The 20645-nt window shown below is 47.2% G+C and overlaps 2 protein-coding genes across 7 annotated transcripts in view; one reads left to right on the forward strand and one right to left on the reverse strand.

The window, feature by feature from the left end:
- The window catches only part of CLUAP1 (clusterin associated protein 1), an 81138-nt gene extending 62599 nt beyond the window's left edge, over nucleotides 1-18539 (forward strand). For both annotated transcript variants that reach the window (XM_061599522.1, XM_061599520.1), the window contains exons 9-12: nucleotides 6094-6166; nucleotides 14345-14452; nucleotides 16307-16362; nucleotides 17929-18539. In XM_061599522.1, the coding sequence (XP_061455506.1) occupies nucleotides 6094-6166; nucleotides 14345-14452; nucleotides 16307-16362; nucleotides 17929-18075 (384 nt within the window). In that variant the 3' untranslated portion in view covers nucleotides 18076-18539. The remainder of the gene's footprint in view (nucleotides 1-6093; nucleotides 6167-14344; nucleotides 14453-16306; nucleotides 16363-17928) is intronic.
- NLRC3 (NLR family CARD domain containing 3) overlaps nucleotides 17753-20645 on the reverse strand; it is a 43051-nt gene continuing 40158 nt past the window's right edge. For 4 of the 5 annotated variants that reach the window (XM_061599519.1, XM_061599517.1, XM_061599516.1 and 1 more), the window contains 2 exons: nucleotides 20405-20488; nucleotides 17753-19512 (listed from right to left, as the gene is read on the reverse strand). In XM_061599519.1, the coding sequence (XP_061455503.1) occupies nucleotides 19422-19512; nucleotides 20405-20488 (175 nt within the window). In that variant the 3' untranslated portion in view covers nucleotides 17753-19421. The remainder of the gene's footprint in view (nucleotides 19513-20404; nucleotides 20489-20645) is intronic. The other variant, XR_009759377.1, reaches the window with a different exon arrangement.

A 20645-nucleotide genomic window follows, 5' to 3' on the forward strand; every position in this document is an offset into this window, starting at 1 on the left:
CAGTTCCCAGGATTCCTTGGGAGAAGCCATGTGTTTTAAACATATGGTGCGGATGTGACCTTCAGAATCGATACTACCTGAACCTCATGAAAGATGGATAAATGATTTGTGGCCACCTTCCATTTGCTGGCAGGAAGCAGCAAAATGTCCTAACCAGGTCATGTTTTCCAGCTGTTTGTCAACACCCTCTGGCGGGAACATGACTTGATGGACCTGTGGCTGCAGATTTAGATCTGGGCCTTGCCAAATCTGCTGTCATTCTGGCCTAAGGGACCACTTAAGAGAGAGAGAGAGAGAGAGAGAGAGAGAGAGAGAGACCATCCAGGCACCACTCCTTACTTAGAGCTGGTGTGTCATGGCAACTAAGAGATTGAGTTGCTGGGCCCAGGAAGTCTCCCCAGTTCAAACCAGCCCATAAACTCACTGTGTGACCCAAGGCAAGCCACTCTTCTCTCAGCCAAAGGCTAGCAGTGTTTAACCCTTTGAGATTGGGAGAACAATTCTGGCCAAGATTGCAGGAAAGTTGTGCGAATGCTTGGGGACGTGTTATGAAGCACTTTGAACCCTTGACATACATTCTGTAAATGACTGTTACTAGACCCTCCTGGGGTAGGACCTGGGGGTGTGTGGAGCAAAAAGAGGTCCAGGGAAAGGGAGAAAGACAACCACAATCTGCCAATTTATTTATATTTTCGATTGTTGTGACTATAGAAGTTGCATTGCTTTATGGGGCATGGAATGTTTTCATCGGGGACTCATACAGGTTGTGGGTAGCATGGCAGAAAGCATGGCAGAACCTCCAAGGCCGCAGAGGCTTCATTGGGAATCCCGTTAGGTATGTAATGTTGTGCATTGCAGGCCTTGCTTAGTCATAGATCATCAGCCTCCTGCTCATGGATGACATGTTTTTCACAGTAACCTTTTACAGCAGCAGCTACGGCATGGGCTTTGTGCCTCTTTGGAAATAGCTGCGCAGAATCATAGTTCAAGTCTGCTTCCGAAATCAATACCCTTGCGATCCTCTTTTTATAGCTTTCTGTAAAATGATTTATTGCTACATCTCTCTTCTGGGTCCTCGTCCTCCCAGCCTAAGAATGAAAAGGTGACACTTAGTGCATTTTGGAAAGCTGTTAATTGGTATGTGTGACAATGGGAAATAGATGGATACTTTTATCATCGTGGCGGAGAGCGCTCCTAAATGCTTGCACCTGTGATATTGATATAGGACTGTCTGTTGTGCTTATTAGTGCAGGAGTGAGATAACAAGGAAATCTGCCATGTTATGATTCACATCCAGTTCAACCATATTTTTTTTTGAGGGGGAGCCCTGTTTTGTTCTGTTCTGTTCTCCAAGAGAGAGCAACTGTCATTAGTGGTCATGCCGGAGGATGCTGATGTTTAAAAACCTAGTTACAGCAATGAGCATAATGAAATATGTTTCCCTTAAACTTCTTTTGCTTAGGAGTCTGCTGGCTTTGGGGTCCGAGGGTAGCATTGGGCTAAGTCCTACTCAGAGTAGACCCATTGAAATCCATAAACTTGTTAGTCATAATCATGAGTAGCTTAAGTTCGTTGGGTTGTATTCAGCTAAGTTCTACTCAGAATAGACCCGTGGAAATTAATGAACCTAAGTTAGCTCTGTCTGTTCACTTCGGTGGGTCTACTCTGAGCAGGACTAGCATTGAGTACCACCCATTGATTTCAGTGGGTCTCCTCCAAGTGTGACCCAGTTGGATGCAACCCAAGATCTTCCATGTGTAATGCTTGGCGAAAATCAGGGCCAGTCCAGAGCCTGAGAGTGGCCCAAGCTGCAGCTCTTCCAGCTCACTGGTCCCAGTCCTTGGCAGCTCCCAACATTCTGGTTATTGTGGCCCATTTCTTTGGATGCCTCCTTCAGTCGCTTTGAGGCAGAGGCAAACCCCTAACAGATGCAAGCACAGGAGTCAGTGATGGTCCTGCATGCCTCCAAGCTGATCTGAGGCCCAGTGCAAGGAGAAAGTAGTCTGTGGGGCACCCAGAGGAAGAAGATTTAATGTGTGCCTCTGCTCCTAAAGCCAGGTGCATTTTCACCACCATCATCTACTGAAACCAACAGCAATCTCAGGATTTAATAAACAAACCAACAGTAGAAATAACATGTCACATAGTCTTTCAAGGATTATTTATTTCATATATTTAGATCATGTATGCCTGTGAAATTATCATAAAAACAAACAAAAGCCAACAACCATGTTTATTTATTTTTTATGAGATTTGTTAGACGCCCATCTGGCAGAGGTTAATCTGCCACTCTGGGCGACTTACAACCAAACACAAGTAAATTTCATATAAACATAATCAAAATCCTAAAAATTAGAAATTAAAAATTAAAAGCTTAAACATTTAAACCCCCCAAGATCTGCAATCTGCCAGCCTAAATTTGAGTCTAAACCCCCCAAGAGCTGCAGTCTGACAGCGTAATCCCCTTCCCACGCCTGGGTAAAGAGCCAGGTCTTCAAGGTCCGCCGAAAGCATAGCAGGGAGGGGGCCTGACGGAGGTCAGTTGGCAACAAATTCCAACGCGTAGGAGCCATGATAGAAAAGGCTCTAGACCTTGTCCTCACCAACCTCGCCTCTTTTACTGGAGGTGTAAGAAGTGAGCCATTCAAGGACGATCTTGTAAGCCGGCACCCCTGGTGCGAATGAAGGCGACTCTTTAAATGGAGTGGGCCGACCTCATGAAGAGCCTTTTAAGTTAAAGCCAGGATCTTAAATTTGGCCCGCGCAACCACAGGTAGCCAGTGCAATTCCTTAAGGACTGGGGCGATATGGTCACGGCGGAGACTGCCCTTAATCAGGCGAGCCGCCGCATTCTGCGCTAGCTGCAGCTTACGAACCGTAGTCCAGGGAAGACCATATAAGGCATTACAATAATCCAGCCGGGATAAGACCAGAGCATGTACTACTTTGGGAAGCAAGTGGCTCGGGAGGTAAGGGCGTATCCTTCGGACGAGATGTAGTTGATAAAGCGCCGCCCGACTGACGGCCGCTACCTGCGCCTCCATAGATAGCTGGGAGTCAAGAATGACCCCCAAACCCCGGACTTGATCTCTTAGGGGCACTAATACCCCACTGAGCATCAAATCAGTAATCCCCAATTTCTCTTTATCACCCATCGGCAGAACCTCAGTTTTATTTATTGTTGCCTTTTGCTTTCAATATCAGATTTTAGCATTTTGACCTGACATCTTTCCATCACTCTCTAGATACAGATTTACTCAGTCCCCAGAAGTGACTAGCCTGCAACAATTTTTACTTAGTAAAAAAAACCCTGGTGAGCTAGACACACTTTCTCTTTTGCCTTGATCAGTCTGTTCTTCTCCGCCACCAGCAGGTGGCAGCACAAGAAAGGGATTCCCCCCTTTAATATTTAGAACTGTGCTGTGCTGCTTAGTGGTTAGACTGTTGGACTATGACCTGGGAGACCAGGGTTTGAATCCCCACACAGCCATGAAGCTCACGGGGTGACCTTGGGCCAGTCACTGGGAAACCCCCTCTGAATACCGCTGACCATGAAAACCCTATTCGTAGGGTCGCCATCAGTCGGGATCGACTTGGAAGGCAGTCCATTTCCATTTTATGCTGCACCAGAAGGAAGCACCTCCAAGCTGGCTCTGGCCATCCCCAGCATCTTCATTTTCCCAGAGTGCTTCTGGGCCCCGTGCAGGCAAATGAAGATGGTGAGTACAGCCAGAACCGTCTCATGCTGTACTTCCCGGAACTGGGCTGGTGATACAGGACCAGATCACTCTGCAGCCTGACTTCCTCCGTGGCCAGCAAGGAAGGTGGTCAGGCTTGCGAGGGAGAACACTCTGTTCCTGCTTCACCAGCCCAGTCGCTTGCCTTGGAGGGAGTTCTGCTGTGTGGCATTCGATCAGGCCAGAGGTTCCAGGCGAGGCTGCTCTCTGTGGCGCTTTTAATCTCTGACCTTGTGTGTGCTGCACCCAAGGCCAGCTCCCAGTTTGGGGGAGCAAGTGGTCAGCAGTGTGCCTTTGAAGCATTGAGGACAGAGAGTGGGGGGGGCACAGGCAGAGAGTGACTTAAGCAAGCTGAGCCACAGGCCAAACTTTTCCTTTCTTTAAAAGCCTTCTCCGTAGTGTAACTAACTATTTAAAGGGCAATTTAAATGTTCTTCATAAAGATGCTTCCTGGGAATAAAGTTGCATCCTTTTTATATATATAAAATATATATAAACACACACACACACACACACACACACACAGAGAGAGAGAGAGAGAGAGAGCATGTTTACAAGATTGCTGCCTTTTATATTCTGCCCAAATCCCGAGTACTGTCCTAACACCCTGGGCATACCTAGTTAAGACTCCAGGTGAAGCACAGACTAGGGAATGATCTCCTCCACAGAACCCACGGCCTTAAGGGCCCTGGCAACTGCCTTCCCTCGCCGCCCTCAGAAGCTAGCCCTGGCAGCACATCTGTACTGTAGCCCATTATGAGATACATCATGTGGCCTCAGGAAAGAGCTGCATGACTCGTTGGGTCTCTGAAATTGCCTCGCTTTGTTCATTCCCTTTTTTGCAAAGTGTCAAAATGATGTTGTTTCCAGATAATTGACTTCCAGTGTTTCTGTGTTCCCAGCCTCATCTTTTTCAGACCTGATTTACAGTTTTAAAAACAAACACATACACTGCAATTCCAAAGTGGATAAAGCATGATTAAGGCTTTTCAGGGGCGCCGAGCCTTCTAAATGATTTCCTCTTTGCAGCTTGAGCCCATTTGATTGCGTTCCGGACCCTGGGTTATTTGAGTCTTGGGGAAGGGGCAAGGAGGTTAGCAGTGTCTGCCCCCCCCCCTTTCGGTCTTCTGAAAGGCCAGCAGTCATTGCCCACAACGTTTTTAAAGTGTATCACTTCATCTTTGAGGACTCTTTTTAAGAATGAAAGCTGAGTTTCTAGGGAGCTTCAGATGATGTCCTATGCTCCTTTATGAGGGCTTTCTGAACTCACACAGGGTTACACCCAGTCCTGAGGGTGGACAAGTCTCTGCACGGGAAGGTCTCCCTTTGTTCTTTCTGGTGTACTGGCACCTACCCTTTGGAATTCCCTTCCCTTAAATATTAGACAGGCCCCATCTCTTTTATCTTTTTGGTGCCTACAGAAGACCTTCCTCTCTCAGCAAGCCTTTTAATTAGAGACCTTATCCCGTCCACATCTGTGTTGGAATTTTTTTTAAAAGGTTTTTTTCCCAAGAAGTTTTGTTTTTAAGTTGTTTTGGTTTTAATGTGTTTTGTTCTTAATATATTGTGTAGATTTTTTAAAATAATGGTGCTAATACAGTACAATCCCCAGATTCCCAGCTTTCGTTATTGTAGAAGCCATTTCAGAAAGCACTTACCAAAGAGATAGCTAGAATATTGGTTTGTTTTTAAACTTTTTGTGCTGGCCTTTCCTGGTGGAGAAGTGATCACTACCCAAGACAGAACAATTCAGGAACCCAGGATTTTAGGGTTGCTGTGACTGGGCAAAAGGTAGGACAAAGACTGGGAGTTCATGAACTTTCTAATGTGGGTCTTACTTCATAGACATGGCAGGTCCATCCATAGATGAAAAGCAGGTCTCCTGTTCATGTGCAAAAGGCCAAGTCTACTCAGGCCTAACTGCTGCTCAGTAACTAGATCTGCTGGAAATGCTGATTATGTACACTTATCTATCCCCCCCACCATTTCTGGAAAATTCCTATGGCTGCTTACAGAGAGTTGTTTAACCTTTGCAGATTTTCTTTTATTGGTCCAACAGGTTATATAGAAAGCAAGTCAGTCTCCTGAACCTTATGGGGTAGCCTTCTGACATTGGTTTTGAGAGCAAGAAGGAGTGTGTGCAGATTCAGACGTTTGCAACGCTTTTGAACAGCTAGAGTTGATCTGATGGGGAGCGGGGGAGATACTCGGTTTTTTAGAGTCCGGTTCCGTGGAACTAAGCTGGCTGCCCTTGATCTTAACCTTAGCAGCAAATTAGTGAGTGCCTTGTCGCCCTCCTGAGTGGAGTGATAGCGCACCTGCCTTTCCTGATGTTGATGTTTTCCCTTCCCTGCAGGAAGCAGAGAACACTTTGCGTTTGATGCAGAACAAGCTGAAGGAGGAAGAGAAACGCTTGTTGAAGACTGCAAGTGAGCTCTCTTTGTTAACTTTTTCGTGTGCTGGCAGACGCAAGTTCCAATGCTGTGACTCTTTCTCTTTCCAGATTACTGTGGGATTTTTAGGGTGTCAGTACCAGACTGGCAGAGATGAGGAGCTAGAGCATTTCTGTCTGTCTACTTTGTTTCCTGCCACCCAGTTTACCATCTTCAAGAGGGTACAGGAAGCGAGGGCTGTGTATTGTCTCCCCCTACCCACCCCCAGTTTCAATGATGGGAGCAACAGGTGGAAGGTCCTGGCTGCTTCATGCTTATATATGGCTTCCCAAGCCTGAAAGCAGCTGCATTATGGGCAGCCTAGACAGTAAGCCCTATCACTGTTAGGAATAGAGGCAGGCTACCTTCGCTTTAACCATGGCCTATCAATCCCATTAGCTACCCCTAAGAATGTCACTGCATCTTGTAAATTCTGCCTGCCATGTGTTATTTGCCTAAAAAAATAACAACAATAATAGCATGTACAAGAGACCTACAGCCATTATTTTTAACCAGTGTATCAAATCCAGCCCTTACCTCATCTCCTACCTAGTTCAGATGAACAGAAGCTGCTTTCTCTCGAGTCAGTGCCCGAAGCAAAGACCTTTCTCCCTCCTAGCGCCTGAGATCCTTTAATCCCTGGTATCACCAGTAACAAAGTTTGGGCCTTGTGCATACAAAGCAGATGCTCTGCCACCGAGCTCTGACTTGTCTTCAAACACCTGAGGCATTCCGATGTGGCAGTCCTGTATATACATTGCATCGGTGTGGGGCAGGTAAAGTTGCCATTTGCAAGTCTGAATTAAAAGTCAGGTGGGTAATCAAAATACCCTGCTTTCATCTCATAGAATCATAGAGTTGGAAGGGGCCTGTAAGGCCATCAAACCCAACCCCCTGCTCAATGCAAGAACACAAGTTAAAGCATACCCGGCAGGTGGCTGTCCAGCTGCCTCTTGAATGCCTCCAGTGTTGGAGAGCAATATCCCAGTTTTTTCTGAGCTATTCCAAAACAGGTGGTCCCTGTGAGTTTTTCCAGTATCCAACTATGCAAATTCTAGCTGCTGCTAATAGATAAGGTGACACGTCGGCTGGGCTGGTTCTGACATAACAATCCCACAGTCATAAACTCTGGTGTATGAAGCTGGCCCACATACTCCTCTCTTGCCAGCTCACCAACAACAATGTTGGCACTTCAGTCCTCATTAAAGTAAACCAGAGTCATGCTAAAAATGGAAAACTGTTTACTAACCAGGGCCTGAAACCACAATTTGATCCAGGAAGCCACATTGCTTCTGGCGGTGATTTAGTTAAAGTTATATGAATGGTTTGGTCTTTTTAAATTGTTTTTTAAAATTTTAAGTGTGTTTTAAATTGTTTTTAAAAGATGTGTTTTAAACGTATATTTGTTTTTAATGTTTTTAGTTACTGTAAACCGCCCAGAGAACTTCAGCTATGGGACGGTATACAAATACAATAAATACAATAAATAAATAAAATAAATAAATAAATAAGTGACTGAGCAACATGCTCCAAGAAGATTTTATAGAATTCAGATGTGATTCCATCAGATCCAGGGGAACTTGCTGTTTTTCAGTTTGATTGGGTTGTATCCAATGTTATTTCTACTCAGAGTAGTCACATTGAAATGAATGAACATGACTAACTTGGGTCTTAATTTCAGTGGGTCTGCTCTGAGTAGAACTTGGTTAGATACAACTTTCTTTTTACCTTTGATTCCTCCCATGTGGTAGATGGGGCTTCCAACATATGCAAATTAGACTGTTTAAATTTAGAATTCTAAAGAACTGGTAAGAAATGTTTGGTAGTGAAGGATTGTGAGATTGCTAATCAGTGTAAGCTTTTTAATGAAAATTTTATATTGGTCTTTAGCTGTTGTCCCTCGCTACAGAGTAGGTGGAACCTTTTTCTGATCATTTGCCAACCTCCTAGACTTTCAGAAGATTTGTTGAGAATTTGAAGTTTTTCTTTAAAAAAAAAGATAGAGGAGGTTTCTCCAATTTGTATGCTTGCTTCAGCTGCCCTCCACTTAGGTCAAGACGCTTATTGTATGTCTCAGAATTTTGGTCCTTTTTATATTCTTGTTCCAAGCGAGAAATTTGTTTTAACAGTTGTAACTTTGTGTTTAGACTTTCAAAACACCTCTGAAGCATTCGTTATAAGAGTATCTCAAATATATGTTCTTGCTGCAGCCCATAGGGTAAGCCATACTACTTCTAGCATTGTGTTTAAATTTTAAAAAATCATCTATACTTTAGTTTAATTGACAAGACTAACTCCCCACTGGCCCAGTTGAGACATAACACTTCTCTGTGGTGGCCCAAGGCTTGTGCAGTTGTCGCCCCCCCCCCCCGGTGTGACTATGAGGAGGTGATTGGAAGCATCCGCATCCACTTTTAAACCAACCAGAGTCCCTGAGTTCAGATGTAATGGAGAACTCTGGTCAATTAAAACAATGGAAAATGGACAAGCCAGGTCTAAAGCATGGTTCAGTCCTAGTCTTTGAACAAACCATGGTTTGAACTAGCCAAAGTTTCCCAGATTTTGGATGTAATGAGGATCTCAGGTTAGTTTAAAAGCAAGGGTTTCTAATGTCCTCCTTGTGGCTGCACCAGGGAAGGAGAGAGGAATAACGAACCTATAAGAGCTTAGCTTTCGGGCTTCTCATTGGGGCATCTGGTTGGCCACTGTGAGAACAAGATGCTGGACTAGATGGGTCCCTGGCCTGATCCAGCAGCAAGGCTCTTCTTCTGTTTTTATAGGATCAGACGAAAGCCCATCTAGTCAAGCATCCTGTTCTCGCAGATGCCTCTGAGAGACCCGAAAGCAGAACATGAGCACAGATGTTCTCTGCTGCTCATGATCCTCAACAACTGTGTTTCAGAGGTAGGATAAAGCCATCAATAACAGCCTTATCCTCCATGCAAGCCCAAAGCTTTTGCCACCTTATAACCATGGGTGGAAGTTGCAAGAAAGCACCAAACTTTGGCTAAACATTAGGAGGAATTAGGAAGAGCTGTGTGATAGAAGAACAGATGACCTCAGGAGCTGGCGAGCTCTCCGCTGGAACTATTAAAATAGGGGCTGGATGTCCGTCTCTCAGAGATGCAGTAGTTGTGTCTTGCCTTGTAGATCCTGTGTGGGGCAGTGGGTTGGACTAGATTATCTAATTTCGCATAGGTCCCTACCAACTCTGAAACTATGATTCCGTGAAAAGACAAATTGTGCACTCTTAGGCTTGGGCAAGAAGCCAACGGCCTAAACTAAAATGAGCTTAAAGGGGCCTGAAGGAGGATAGAGAAGAGGCACTCTGTTCATATTCAGAGGTGTAATTTTTAGACTGTGTTTAGGCTATGCATGCATCCTCTCAGTAATTACCATATGCAGATAGGAGACTGAGGCTTGGAGATGGCACTTTGCCTAAAGCCATCTAATGAGGGTGTCAGTAAAATGTGCTTTGCACCAGGATCATCGTCCAGCAAATTATTCTTAGCTGCTAAACTTCCCCAGGGCTGGCCTTTCAGCAAAATAGAGCTTTCCCCTGGAGCATCATTTCCCCTCCCATCATAAAGCTGCCTCTGTTTTACAAAGTTTGTCTCAGCTCTTTGCTGTTATGAGCAGAATTCCATATAGACTTGAGAGATGAGCACCTGGAGCTCGACCCCTCAGACGGAGCATCTCACGTATTTGCTTTTGTTTAAAAATATTTTGAAGCGAGAGGGACAAACAAGAGCAGCATTTGATTACCAATACAGCTCAATCCGAGGGGAAATCTTGAGCTCCCCAAGTGAACGTGAAGCACATATTGTTCTTGGCTCAGACAAAGCTTTTGTTCAGAAAGTGACACGTCTGTTGGTGGGTTCAGCCTGTAGCTAAAGTGCAACCAAAGTTTGATCAGTGAAGGATTTATTGAACGCCTTTGGTGGGGTCTTTCCTTTTTGAGTTCCGCTTTTCTCTGAATTCACTGGTCCACCAAGACACAGTATTGTACTACCCTCTCGTATGAATCCATCTGTACCTTGAGACCTTTCACAGAAGCCCTAAGTATTTGTGAGATTATAGCTGCCTCGTGGAGCCTTCTTTGCTTGAGATATGGACCGCCAATTCTTTGATCCCAAGGTTGTTCTTGACTCGGACTGGGATCAAAGAATAGGTGGTCGATTGGCAATGTCTGCCTAGTTGACCAGTGACGCAACTCCCCTGCTCTGTCAGGCTGCCCTCCCAGGGTTGAGGCATAAGCAAACATATCCCATTTTCCTATCCTGAAGTAACCAGCTGCATAAGAGAGCCACACACATAGACTGGGCCCGTTTGTCCTAAGTGGTGAAACATAGGAAGCAGCCTCAGACCCAGTGGTCCATCTAGCTCAGTGCTGTCTGCACTGACTGGCAGTGGATCTCCAGGATTTCAAGACAGGAGTCTCTCCCAGCCCTACCCGGAGATGCCATTGGGGACTGAACCTGGGACCTTCCGCGTGCAAAGCAGATGCTGTGGCCCTCTAGGTCCTTTTGTTCCTCTCTGAGCTACAACTCCCACCATCCCCGGCCATTGGCTGTGTTTGCTGGGGCTGATGGGCGTTGTGGTTCAGCAACCGCTGGAGGGCCAAAGGTGACCCGTCCCTGGCCTAGAGAAAAGAAGGGGATGGCAGCGTATCATGAAGGCAGCCATCGCTGGTTCTCCATCACCGCTGGCAGGGAGCCTTCACACTTAAAACCACATTTTGTCTGTTTCCGTTTTGTTTGTGGTGTTACAGCATGGACAGATGAGATCCAAATCCCCTCCGCTGCGTTAACACACAGCGCCCCCTCCTGTTTGACGAAGGAAAAGTTTTCCTTGCCATATATCACGACAGTTTCCAGACTGATTTAATAGTCGCTGGTCTCCACAGGGGGCTTTGGGAGCTGCTGGGGCTCAGGATCTCTTAACAGAAAAGTCTCACCAGCTACAATCCTCAGAATTCTTCTGGGGAAGCCACAACAGCTGAACTGAGACCAAAAACTAATAGGAGTTTGGAGTGTAGAGGAACACATTTTGTAATTCATCCACAGCCCTTTTCGTCCCTACAGCATGCCAGTTTGTTAATTTCACTTGTGCAGGGAATCCTTAATTTCCTACAGATTATGCTGGATTGAGAGTGTACTGATCTTTTTTTTTTTCCCCCTCAGTGAGCACCTCTTTGCTTCCCAGTGGTTTTGGATGAGGTTGATCCTCTTTAGAACAGGTCACAATCTGAAAGAAAGAAAGGAACTGGCAAGACTTCGTTGAGAGGCTTGCGATGAGCAGGCAGGCAGCATCAGCACAGTCAAACTTCACAGCATCCTGAGCCCCCACCTTTGTAGCTTCTGAAACTCTCTGATTAGCCCCCGTCTTCCCCATGCAAGCCTGTGGGTATTGGTGTTTGTGTGTGTTCTGATGAGCCACTGATCTTGCCGAGTCCCTCAACTGTGTTCAACAAGGGCATGAAAATCAACTGCGTCATTTATCTGCAGGAGATAAGGCTGAACATGGCTTGTTGCAAAGTCTGCCTAGCTCGGCTGAACTGAGCTGCAGGTGCCCGTGTTATGCATCCGTGGGTGGGTTCACGCAGCTTTGACAGCAAATGCGTCCTGTTATTTATCGCCACTCATCTTGTCTTCTGTTGGGAAATAACTGGCTGGTACGATAAGAAGTAATGAGCTGCATTAGCGAAGCTCTCCGCCGATTCTGTAAGCGTGATCATGAAAAATGTAACGAGTGTCATCGCATAGCCGCTCCTGACGGGTTCTCTGAGAGCAAAAGACCTGAAATCAATCAGGGGAGGGTCTCCTTTACTGAACCATCTTCTTCTGTTTCATTTAGGTTAAGATGTGAGTTTTCAGTACAACGTGCATTGTGCAGCAAAGCCAGCTGTCTCCTTGTAGTGCAGTCCTGCACAAAGGCTGCATAAGTGTCAGGAGGATTTAAACATGTGCATACAAACTTAAAGCTAAGAACCCAAAACAGGCATGCTGTGGGGAATCTGCAATTAGATCACATAACTTTAAAAAAATTAAACAGCGGGGGGGGGGGAGGATGTGACCTTTTGATTGAGATAGCGAGCGGAGAGAGGTGGCTCCGATGTCAGTGGGACAGTGAATCCGCTCTGGGTTTTTCAGCACCTTGGACAGCTCCTTTAAAGTTCAGACTAAAACCTGGAATGGAATCACTGCCGCAATGACATTGGAGCCACCAGTCTTCCCTAGAGATAACAGGAGGGAGCCACCAGTCTTCCCTAGAGATAACAGGAGGCATTTCAGATTTCCCCCTCAGTGCCGTTTCCTCTTTCAAAATCATTCTCTCTGTGTGTGTGTAAAATGTTTGTACTTGTATTATGCCTTTTCTTTTGTATTATGCCATTTCTTTTTTCCTGAGTTAGGCTAGTAACAGCTGGGGGGATGTATTTTGATCAGGAAAATAGAATGGGGGGGAAATGTTTTTTTAAAACCTTCACTTCGCACCACTGTCCCAATCCCATACAAAGGTCTCTGCATTCCCTGAAATGACCCGAATTCAGTGCCAAGAGAGGAGAATCCTGGAGGCTGCATTAATGATGCAAAAAGGAACACCCCACCCCACCCTGACTGCTGAAATTCCTAGTGGCTTTCGAGTTTTCCACACATTCAAGCTCTCCTTTGCAGACATGAGGACCAGTCATTTTCAAAGCAAGCAAGCTCAGATGCTCGGGAGGCTGAAATCTGCACCTGATACCAATTTTTGCTGTTGTATATCACAGTGGAGGCTGGTCCACTAGGGCGAATGGGGAACTGCCCCACCAACCTCACTTGCCCCCACCTGCCTTGCCTGCCTTCTTGCTTACAGCCAGCCCAGTCCAAACACTGACCGTCAGCATCCTCCTCCTTAGCCTCAGCATTGCCCTTGTAGAACTCATCAGGGGAAAGGATGGGGACAAAACTGGAATGAGTTGACTCTGGCTGTCATTGGCTGTGGCACCACCTACCCTTGGGCTCCTTGCTTTCCGCCCTACCAGTCCCAGTGGGCAACAGCCACCACTGGCAGATCACTTGGATGGAATTGCAAAGTATATACAGGTCTGGATATGAACCAGTATATCTGTCAAGGAAACATTTTGGGGCAGAAGATTGAACTGTGTGGGTTTCAGTCCCTTTCAGATATTCAGTCCTATAAAGTTTGGAGGATCAAAAGCCAGCCCCTCGCTTAAGAGCAGACAAGGCTCTGCTTCTGAGCCAGGACATCCCCTTTGCAAAACGTTTGGCTTGGATCTGGCCGTTTAAGGTTGAATCGGAACCTGATGTTCTGCAAACAGGAAGGGCTTCTTTCAGTTGTAGAAGTGAGTTGGGTCCAGCAGGAAGTTCTGCTCAAATAAATGAGACTTTATCCCGTGGGTGTGTGGGAGGAGATGATTTGCACCAATGCCACCTTCCCTAATGACCCAGAGCAGATTTTCAAGAGTGGGGATGGGCAAAAAGAACCTGACCATGGCCGCAATCTATTGGAGCATCAAGTTTGCAGAGGTCTGCTCTGTGCTACTCTGGATCCAGACCTTAGTGGGTTTGGCCAGCCAGGATCTTTAGCTGGAGGGGAGAGGGGCCTGACAGTCACAGATGCACATGGCAACAGCGATAATCCTGAACAGAGTCGCCCTGACCATGGTCTGTGCACTTTATAAATGAACAAATGAAGGGAAAGATCCAGCCCCAAGTGAAGGAAGTTGGCCATCCCCGCCAGAAACTACAGAAGTGGTGGTGATGACAAACCCTTCGACAAATGTCTTGCGTTGGTTCTGTGTAGTGCCAGATTGCAACAGGTAAAAATGCCCAGATAGTCCTAGCAGGTGACTGTGACCCTAAAGCCAGTACTTAAGAACGTGCAGCACTGCCTTACGCTGAGTGAGATGGTGGTCCATCTGTCTACTCTAACTGTTCTCCACAATCTCAAGCAAAGTTCTTTCCCACGACATCTGCCTGAGGTCCTTTTAACCGGAAGTCTCTAGGGCCTTTTTTCCTGCAGGCCTTGTTCTCTGCTGCTGAGCTGTGGCCTCTCCCCTGCCTGTCAGCCCACAGCCACTCCTTCCACAGAGTCAAAGGGAGACGGGGCGACATCCTGGGCATGTCTCGGCGACAGTCATTAACTCTTGTGGGCGTCCTTGTTTTTATTTAGGTCATGACGACTCAGACATGGAGATCCACGAGGATGAGGGATCCGACAGCGAGATGGAAGGCAGGCAACTGATGAAGCAGCATACAGCCATGGAGATGCTGATGCAAGGTACCTGGACCCACACCTGCCACCCTTGCTCATTCTTCCCAAATTGTGGGGACACAGATGTTTTATATATCTGATTTATCGTTATATTGATAGCCCACCTTTCCTCCAAGGAGCTCAAGGGGGCCTACAAACATGGTTCTCCCTCTTCTTGTTTTATCCTCATAACCACCCTGTGAGGTAGGTTAGGCTGAGAGGAAGTGATTGGCTCAAGGCCACCCAGTGAGCTTCATGGCTGAGTGGGGATTTGAACCCTGGTCTCCAAGTTCAGCCAACACTCTAAGCCCTACACCGCCATTGGCTCTCAAGTTCCCCTCCACACGCCATGTGGAAATGACTGGGAGCTGTGCAAGGACATCCCCATCTTCATTTCATAAGGAGCTGCCCACAGACCTGTTGTCGTGACCCTGAGAACTAGAAACGTGGTTTTAAGGAAGTGGAAGTGGGAATATTTGGATGTTGAAATCTGTGGGCAATGGAAAGATGTGGCAGATGCACAGAATGATGGGATTCTGCAGATTGGCAGGGAACTGTTCTCAGCCCAGAGCGCTTCTGGTGTCGGAGACCTGGCTGGAAGGAGAGGGCCTGGAGAGGTAAGCTGCAGGAGGTGGGGGTTCTGTCCTCCTCACCCGCATGCCTCTTACGCTAAGTGCCCAGACTCTTCACCCCTCCCGTCCAGCTTGGCTCTTAGAAACCTGTGCTGAGCCTTTATCCACCAATAGCAGTTGGGTATGAGAGGCTTCTCCAGAAGGGCACCTCTGGCCTGCCACTTCCCATGCCCTGGGCCGGGGGGCTGTCTGTTAACTCAGGCGTTTACAAAACATCCCAGGGAAAGACAAGTACCTCCCCTGCCCACCCTGCCTTGCACTCACTAATACACGTAATCTGCCAGCGTGGACTGCAGAGGCCACCCTGCCCGGCTGGTGGGCCAGCAGGGGACCATGATATATTTGGACATCACCTGTGCCAAAATGGCACACTTGGCATGTAGGGCTGCCTGGACACGCCCAAAGGCATTTCTCCCTTAAAGAAGGGTGACTGGTCCTGTCTCAGCCGAGGATTTAATGATTGAGCGTATGCCTGCATCCGAGTTTTGAGAGCAGGAGGCGAGTGAGACATTGCAGCTTGTTTGCTTCCTTTAAGGGATCCTCTCCGTCTCCCTCCGACCCCACATTTGGATTTATTGCTCATCCATGTGGAACTGTTGGCCCAGGAGCACAGCTGAGTCCCCAGAAAGTATCCGCCTGAACCAAAGCTACAAGATGCACTGGCCTCCGGTCCCTTCTCCAGCGTCACATTGTGACGTTGCAACGTGGTGATGCTTTCACAAGCCTCTCCGGAGCCTCACCAGCAACATTATGGTAGAAGTGTCGATGCACAGAAGTACTCTGTCAGCTGCCGGCCCAAGACATTTTGCTGCCTGAAGCAGGACAGCAAACAGCCCTCCCCACCCCCTTGCAAGATAAGGTGCCCACAACCTTAGGCTGGCCAAGTTGGTATTTGAGACACCGGAATCCCACAAGCATCTCCCACTGCAAATAAAAAGTACAGTAATCGTACATGAAACAGCTAACAATTTGCTGCCTTTTTATGATGCACAGAATCAGCTCCTGAGGCGGCCATCTCATTCTGACTAATGCAAATGCCTTAGAGTGCTTCCTGTGCTTTAGCGAGAAACACAGAATTAAGAGGCTACAAAAACCAAACCAGAGAACAAGAAGAGTCCGAGTGCCAGGCACCTCCCTCTCTTACACCACCTTTGATTCTCTGGCCGGGGCGGGGGGGGAGGAGACTGTCTCTCCTGCATTGCTGGATGCACGGCTACGTTCTCATGCATTCTCTCTCTCTCTGCTCCAGGGAGACCAAACAAGCGGATTGTAGGAACAATGCAAGGGGGAGACACAGAGGATGACGTAAGTAAAAGCAAAAGATGCTGCTGGCCAAGGGTGTTTGCATGGCAAGCCTGTTCCTTCAGCCATACCTGCCTTATTCTTGTCCCGCTGTCACCCTTCCTTTCCTCCAAGCTCTTGGCACCTTCCACCTCTCACGTTTTTCCTTTTGTCTGTAGGCCTCTCTCTCTTTCCTTCCCAGTCTAGCCGCATCTTTCCCTTCTTTGCTGCTGCATTGGGTAAGCTGGGGAAGCAGAACCGCAAAGTGGCAAGCAGTCTTGCTCGGATATCTCTCCCTCTCTCTGGATCGAAACTCATTTTGTTGTCTTGTAATTATCTTCATTTAATTTGTCTTTCAAAATGTATCATTTGGTGCCCAGTAATTTCACTAAAATGGGCCATTGGCCCGATCCAGCAGGCTTTTCCTACGTTCTTCGTCTCTGGCCCTCAAAGGGTTGACTTTTGTTTTTACTGCCCTGTTCAGCTATCTCCTCCTCTTCCCTCTTTTGGAGACGCTCTGCCCCCTTCCCACAGTGCCTCTTTCCCTCCCATTCATTTGGCAGTACTTACTGGTTTCATTTCTTTCTCTCTCATTTCTTTCTGCTTCCATTGTGCGTTACCTCTGCACCCCCTGCTGCTCCCTCTCCAAAGGTCGGGGCAGCCCAGGCCTGTAAACGCAAAGCCTCCAGAGCCTAAGTGAAGGTGGGTGCGCCTCCTCTCTGCAGTGCTCCTGAGGTTGGAGCAATGCTTCAAAAGAGAGATCCAAGGACTGAGGGCAGGGTGGAAGCCGTGCCAGATCTAAGCAGATCTACTTAAGGATTTTGGGGTGGGGAGGCAAAGCGCTCTGTGTGTGCTCAGATATCTATCATCTTCATATCTGCTGCTTTAAAGAAGAGGTATGGTCAAAACAGAAGGCTAGCTGCTGCCTCATGATTTTCTCTAGTTCCCCCCTTCCCACTGCAGCCCCCCCCCAGTTGAAAATTCCAGTCTTGTGGGGTGAGGCATAGGGCTAAGCATTTACTTAGTACTTCTTCACACAGCACACTGTGGAATTTGCTCCTGCAAGAGGTAGTGATAGCCACCAGCTTGGATGGCTTTAAAAGGCTAGACATAGTCATGAAAGAGATCATCAGTGGCTATTCACCGTGATGGCCACATGCTGTACCTCTCATTTTGGAGGCAGCATGTCTCTGAATGCCAGTTACTGGGAACTGCAAATGGGGAGAGTGCTCTTGCGCTCAGGTCCTGCTTGGAGGCCTCCCTTTGGCGCATCTGGTGGGCCACTGTGAGAACAGGATGCTGAACTAGATGGGGCCCCCTTTGGCCTGACCCCGCAGGGCTCTGCTTCTGTGCCAGCTCAACTAAAGTCGATTTGGTTAATTGACTAAGATTTCTTTAATTGGTCATAGCCTCATTATTTTATGTATTTATTTATTAAATTTACATCCAGCTCTTCCTCCCAAAGGGAGCCCAGGGCGGCAGGTTTTAGTGGTTTGATTACACGAGTCTGATTGTTACCTACGCCAAGCCTTCAGAACAGGGCACACTTTTGGTAAGAATCCAAATAATAAGCAATATACTTTCCTATAGGAAGACACTGAAGACAGTGAAATTGATCTGGACGACGATGACGACGACGACGACTTGGAAGATGACAGCATGGATCTCTCTCCCAACAAGGCCAGCCGGAGGGTGAGGAAGCCGGAGCCCCTGGAGGAGAGCGACAACGACTTCTGAGTAGCTGTGACGCCCCCACAGCAAATCTTGAGGAGCACAGAGAGGCGAAAAGGCTGACACACACCACCCTCTTGGACAGGATGTTCTCTAGAGTAAAGGCAACTTTGATAGCAGTGAAAAGAGCACCACAGAAGTAACACATGGTGGAACTCTTAAGCAGCTCAGCTCGTTTGCTGTGGTCTGTTCACGTGCAAGTGCAGTCAGGGATACTTACAGCGTTCAGGCGCTGCCTCACTCGATAGTGCCGAAGATTTTAAGACTTCCAGCGACACACCTTCAAATGAACAACTTCCGCAGATGAAGACTGAATCCTGAACTGACATCTCAAGGGCCCCGCTGTCCTTGACAGAAGAAAAGGAACTCCTCCTTGTGTCGGGGACAAAGGTACGTTGCAGCCCCAACACCTCAGACAGAGCAAATATTTCCATCACCAGTTGAGCAATACTGATAAAGGCGGCCAGCAAGGAGCCCCAGATTATTCTGGAATTCTTTCTGTAACTCAGTTTCATCTCTCATTTATCCCTTTGCCATATAAACCCATCCAAGAGTAACGCACTGTCATCTTGAGATACCAGAAGATCTAGGAAAAGCAATGATTGTTCTTAACTTAATTATTTAATGCTGGGTCCTTGCCGTTTGGTTTTCCAAGCAAGTTTTCATTTTTTTAAAAACTCGTTTAGAAGAAATATGCATTTTTTTGTCCTTATTCTGGGGCAATAGGCCTCTTAGTACTGAACAGGCTTGACTGAATACTTTCCACTTGTCAAAAACCACACAGAGCTACCAATCTCTGGCAGCTTCATTTTCCAGAGGATAAATGGAAATATTCTGTAGATCCCATCCTCTGATAGCAGCAGGCATCGCCTGTTGAGCTAGCTCTGTGCTGAGTTCTTGCAGCTTGTGCGATGCGTGAGGCTTTTTGCCAGACTAAATTTCTTTGACTTTGACATTCCTTCCCATTTTCACAAATAAATGCCGCCTCCATCCCTCTGCAGTCTTGTTTCTTCTTGTGGGGTTTTTGTGGGGTTTATCTGCTAGCTATTGCACAGTTTATAGAATCTAAACAAGTGGCTGCAGTTCTTCAGGAAGACACAGACCACTTGTGCAAAACATCTGAAGCACCCAGACACCTTCACCGGCAGGAGAAAATGTCAAGGATGAAAATGACACGGTCATTCTCTGCCACAACTGCCTTCACTGCTCAGTCCGCATCCCTGCATAGACCCATCCACTGGAGCAGCGTGACACTCCCTGGTGCTCTTCCTTTACACTGTGTCCTCGGTCAGTGGGGAAGGCACATCCCCAGGGTGTGAAATATCTGGCATCTCGGACCGGGAGCCCCTCTCTCACATCTCCACCACGCAGCCGGGGGCGTTTGTGCGGATGGCATCAGCAATCACTTTGGCTCCTGATTCACCTATTTTATTTCCCTGTAAGCTGTGGAAGGGAGAGAAAAAAGAAGGTAACTGAATGCAGCATCTCTGTGTAGGCTTTGCTCAGTCTGACTGATCACTGTAGTTGCAGTTTTCTGCCATGTCAGTCTCGCAAAGAGAAGCTTGGGGAGGAGCAGGTCCACACCTTCCCTGTTGCATGCAGCCTTTACAAGGCTGAACCAGTTGGCGATTTTGTTCAGTGGGCAACTGAATCTGGCAGGGACTGGGCTCTGCTTGTGTGGAGGCCGTTGGGGATGGGCACTCCTGATCTGCAACAGAGACTTTGCCTGTGTACACACCATATTTTTAAAGCACATGCCTTCCCCCAAAGAATCCTGGGCACTGTAGCTCTACAAGGGGTAATCTACAGTTCTTTGGGTGAAACCATGTGCTATAAATGTATGGTATGTGAGCAGCCTAAGACTAAAGTGCCTTCTAACAACTGTGGGAAACCTTTGGGCCTCCAGGTGTTGCTGAACTACAACTCCCATCAGCCTCAGCAAGCAGGGCTAACGGCCAAGGATGATGGAAGGTGTACTATAGCAACATCTGAAGGGCCAAAGGTTCCCCACACCTGTTCTGATTCATATCTAGTAGGCAGAGCCACAGCCCTGAACTTCCTGCTCAGCCCCACTCTGGCTTCTGAGATTTCACTAGACACCACGCCATGTATTTGCATCATATGGACTAGAAACCTGGGTTGTTGTTTTATAAGTCTGAGGATCTCAGGAAACTGAATTCTGCTTTCAAGGTGCATCCATGGATGCATAGAATGCACAACGCCATGTTCAGGATTAAGTGCTCTGCTCCACCCCACCCTGCCCACCACTTCCAAATTCTCTGGGGCCAGATACGAAATGGTACTTTGTAGACCAAGCTCATGAAAAGTAAGTTACTTGATGTAGGTGAGGTTGTGGCTTCCAGTCAGAGCTGTGGCAATACAGATTGCGCCATCCATGCCCAGGGAGTTCTCCTGCAGGCTGTGGACAAGAGAACACATGTTATGATCCCTTACACACATACTCCTCCATCTGTTCCAGCTTTGTTTTATTTCTCCCAGGAGCTCCACTGAGTATTATTATTATTATCATTTATTATTATTAAATTTAGATCCCTCCCTTCCTCCTAAAGGAGCCC

The sequence above is a fragment of the Rhineura floridana genome, chromosome 17, assembly GCF_030035675.1.
Source record: "Rhineura floridana isolate rRhiFlo1 chromosome 17, rRhiFlo1.hap2, whole genome shotgun sequence".
NCBI classification, from domain to species: domain Eukaryota; kingdom Metazoa; phylum Chordata; class Lepidosauria; order Squamata; family Rhineuridae; genus Rhineura; species Rhineura floridana.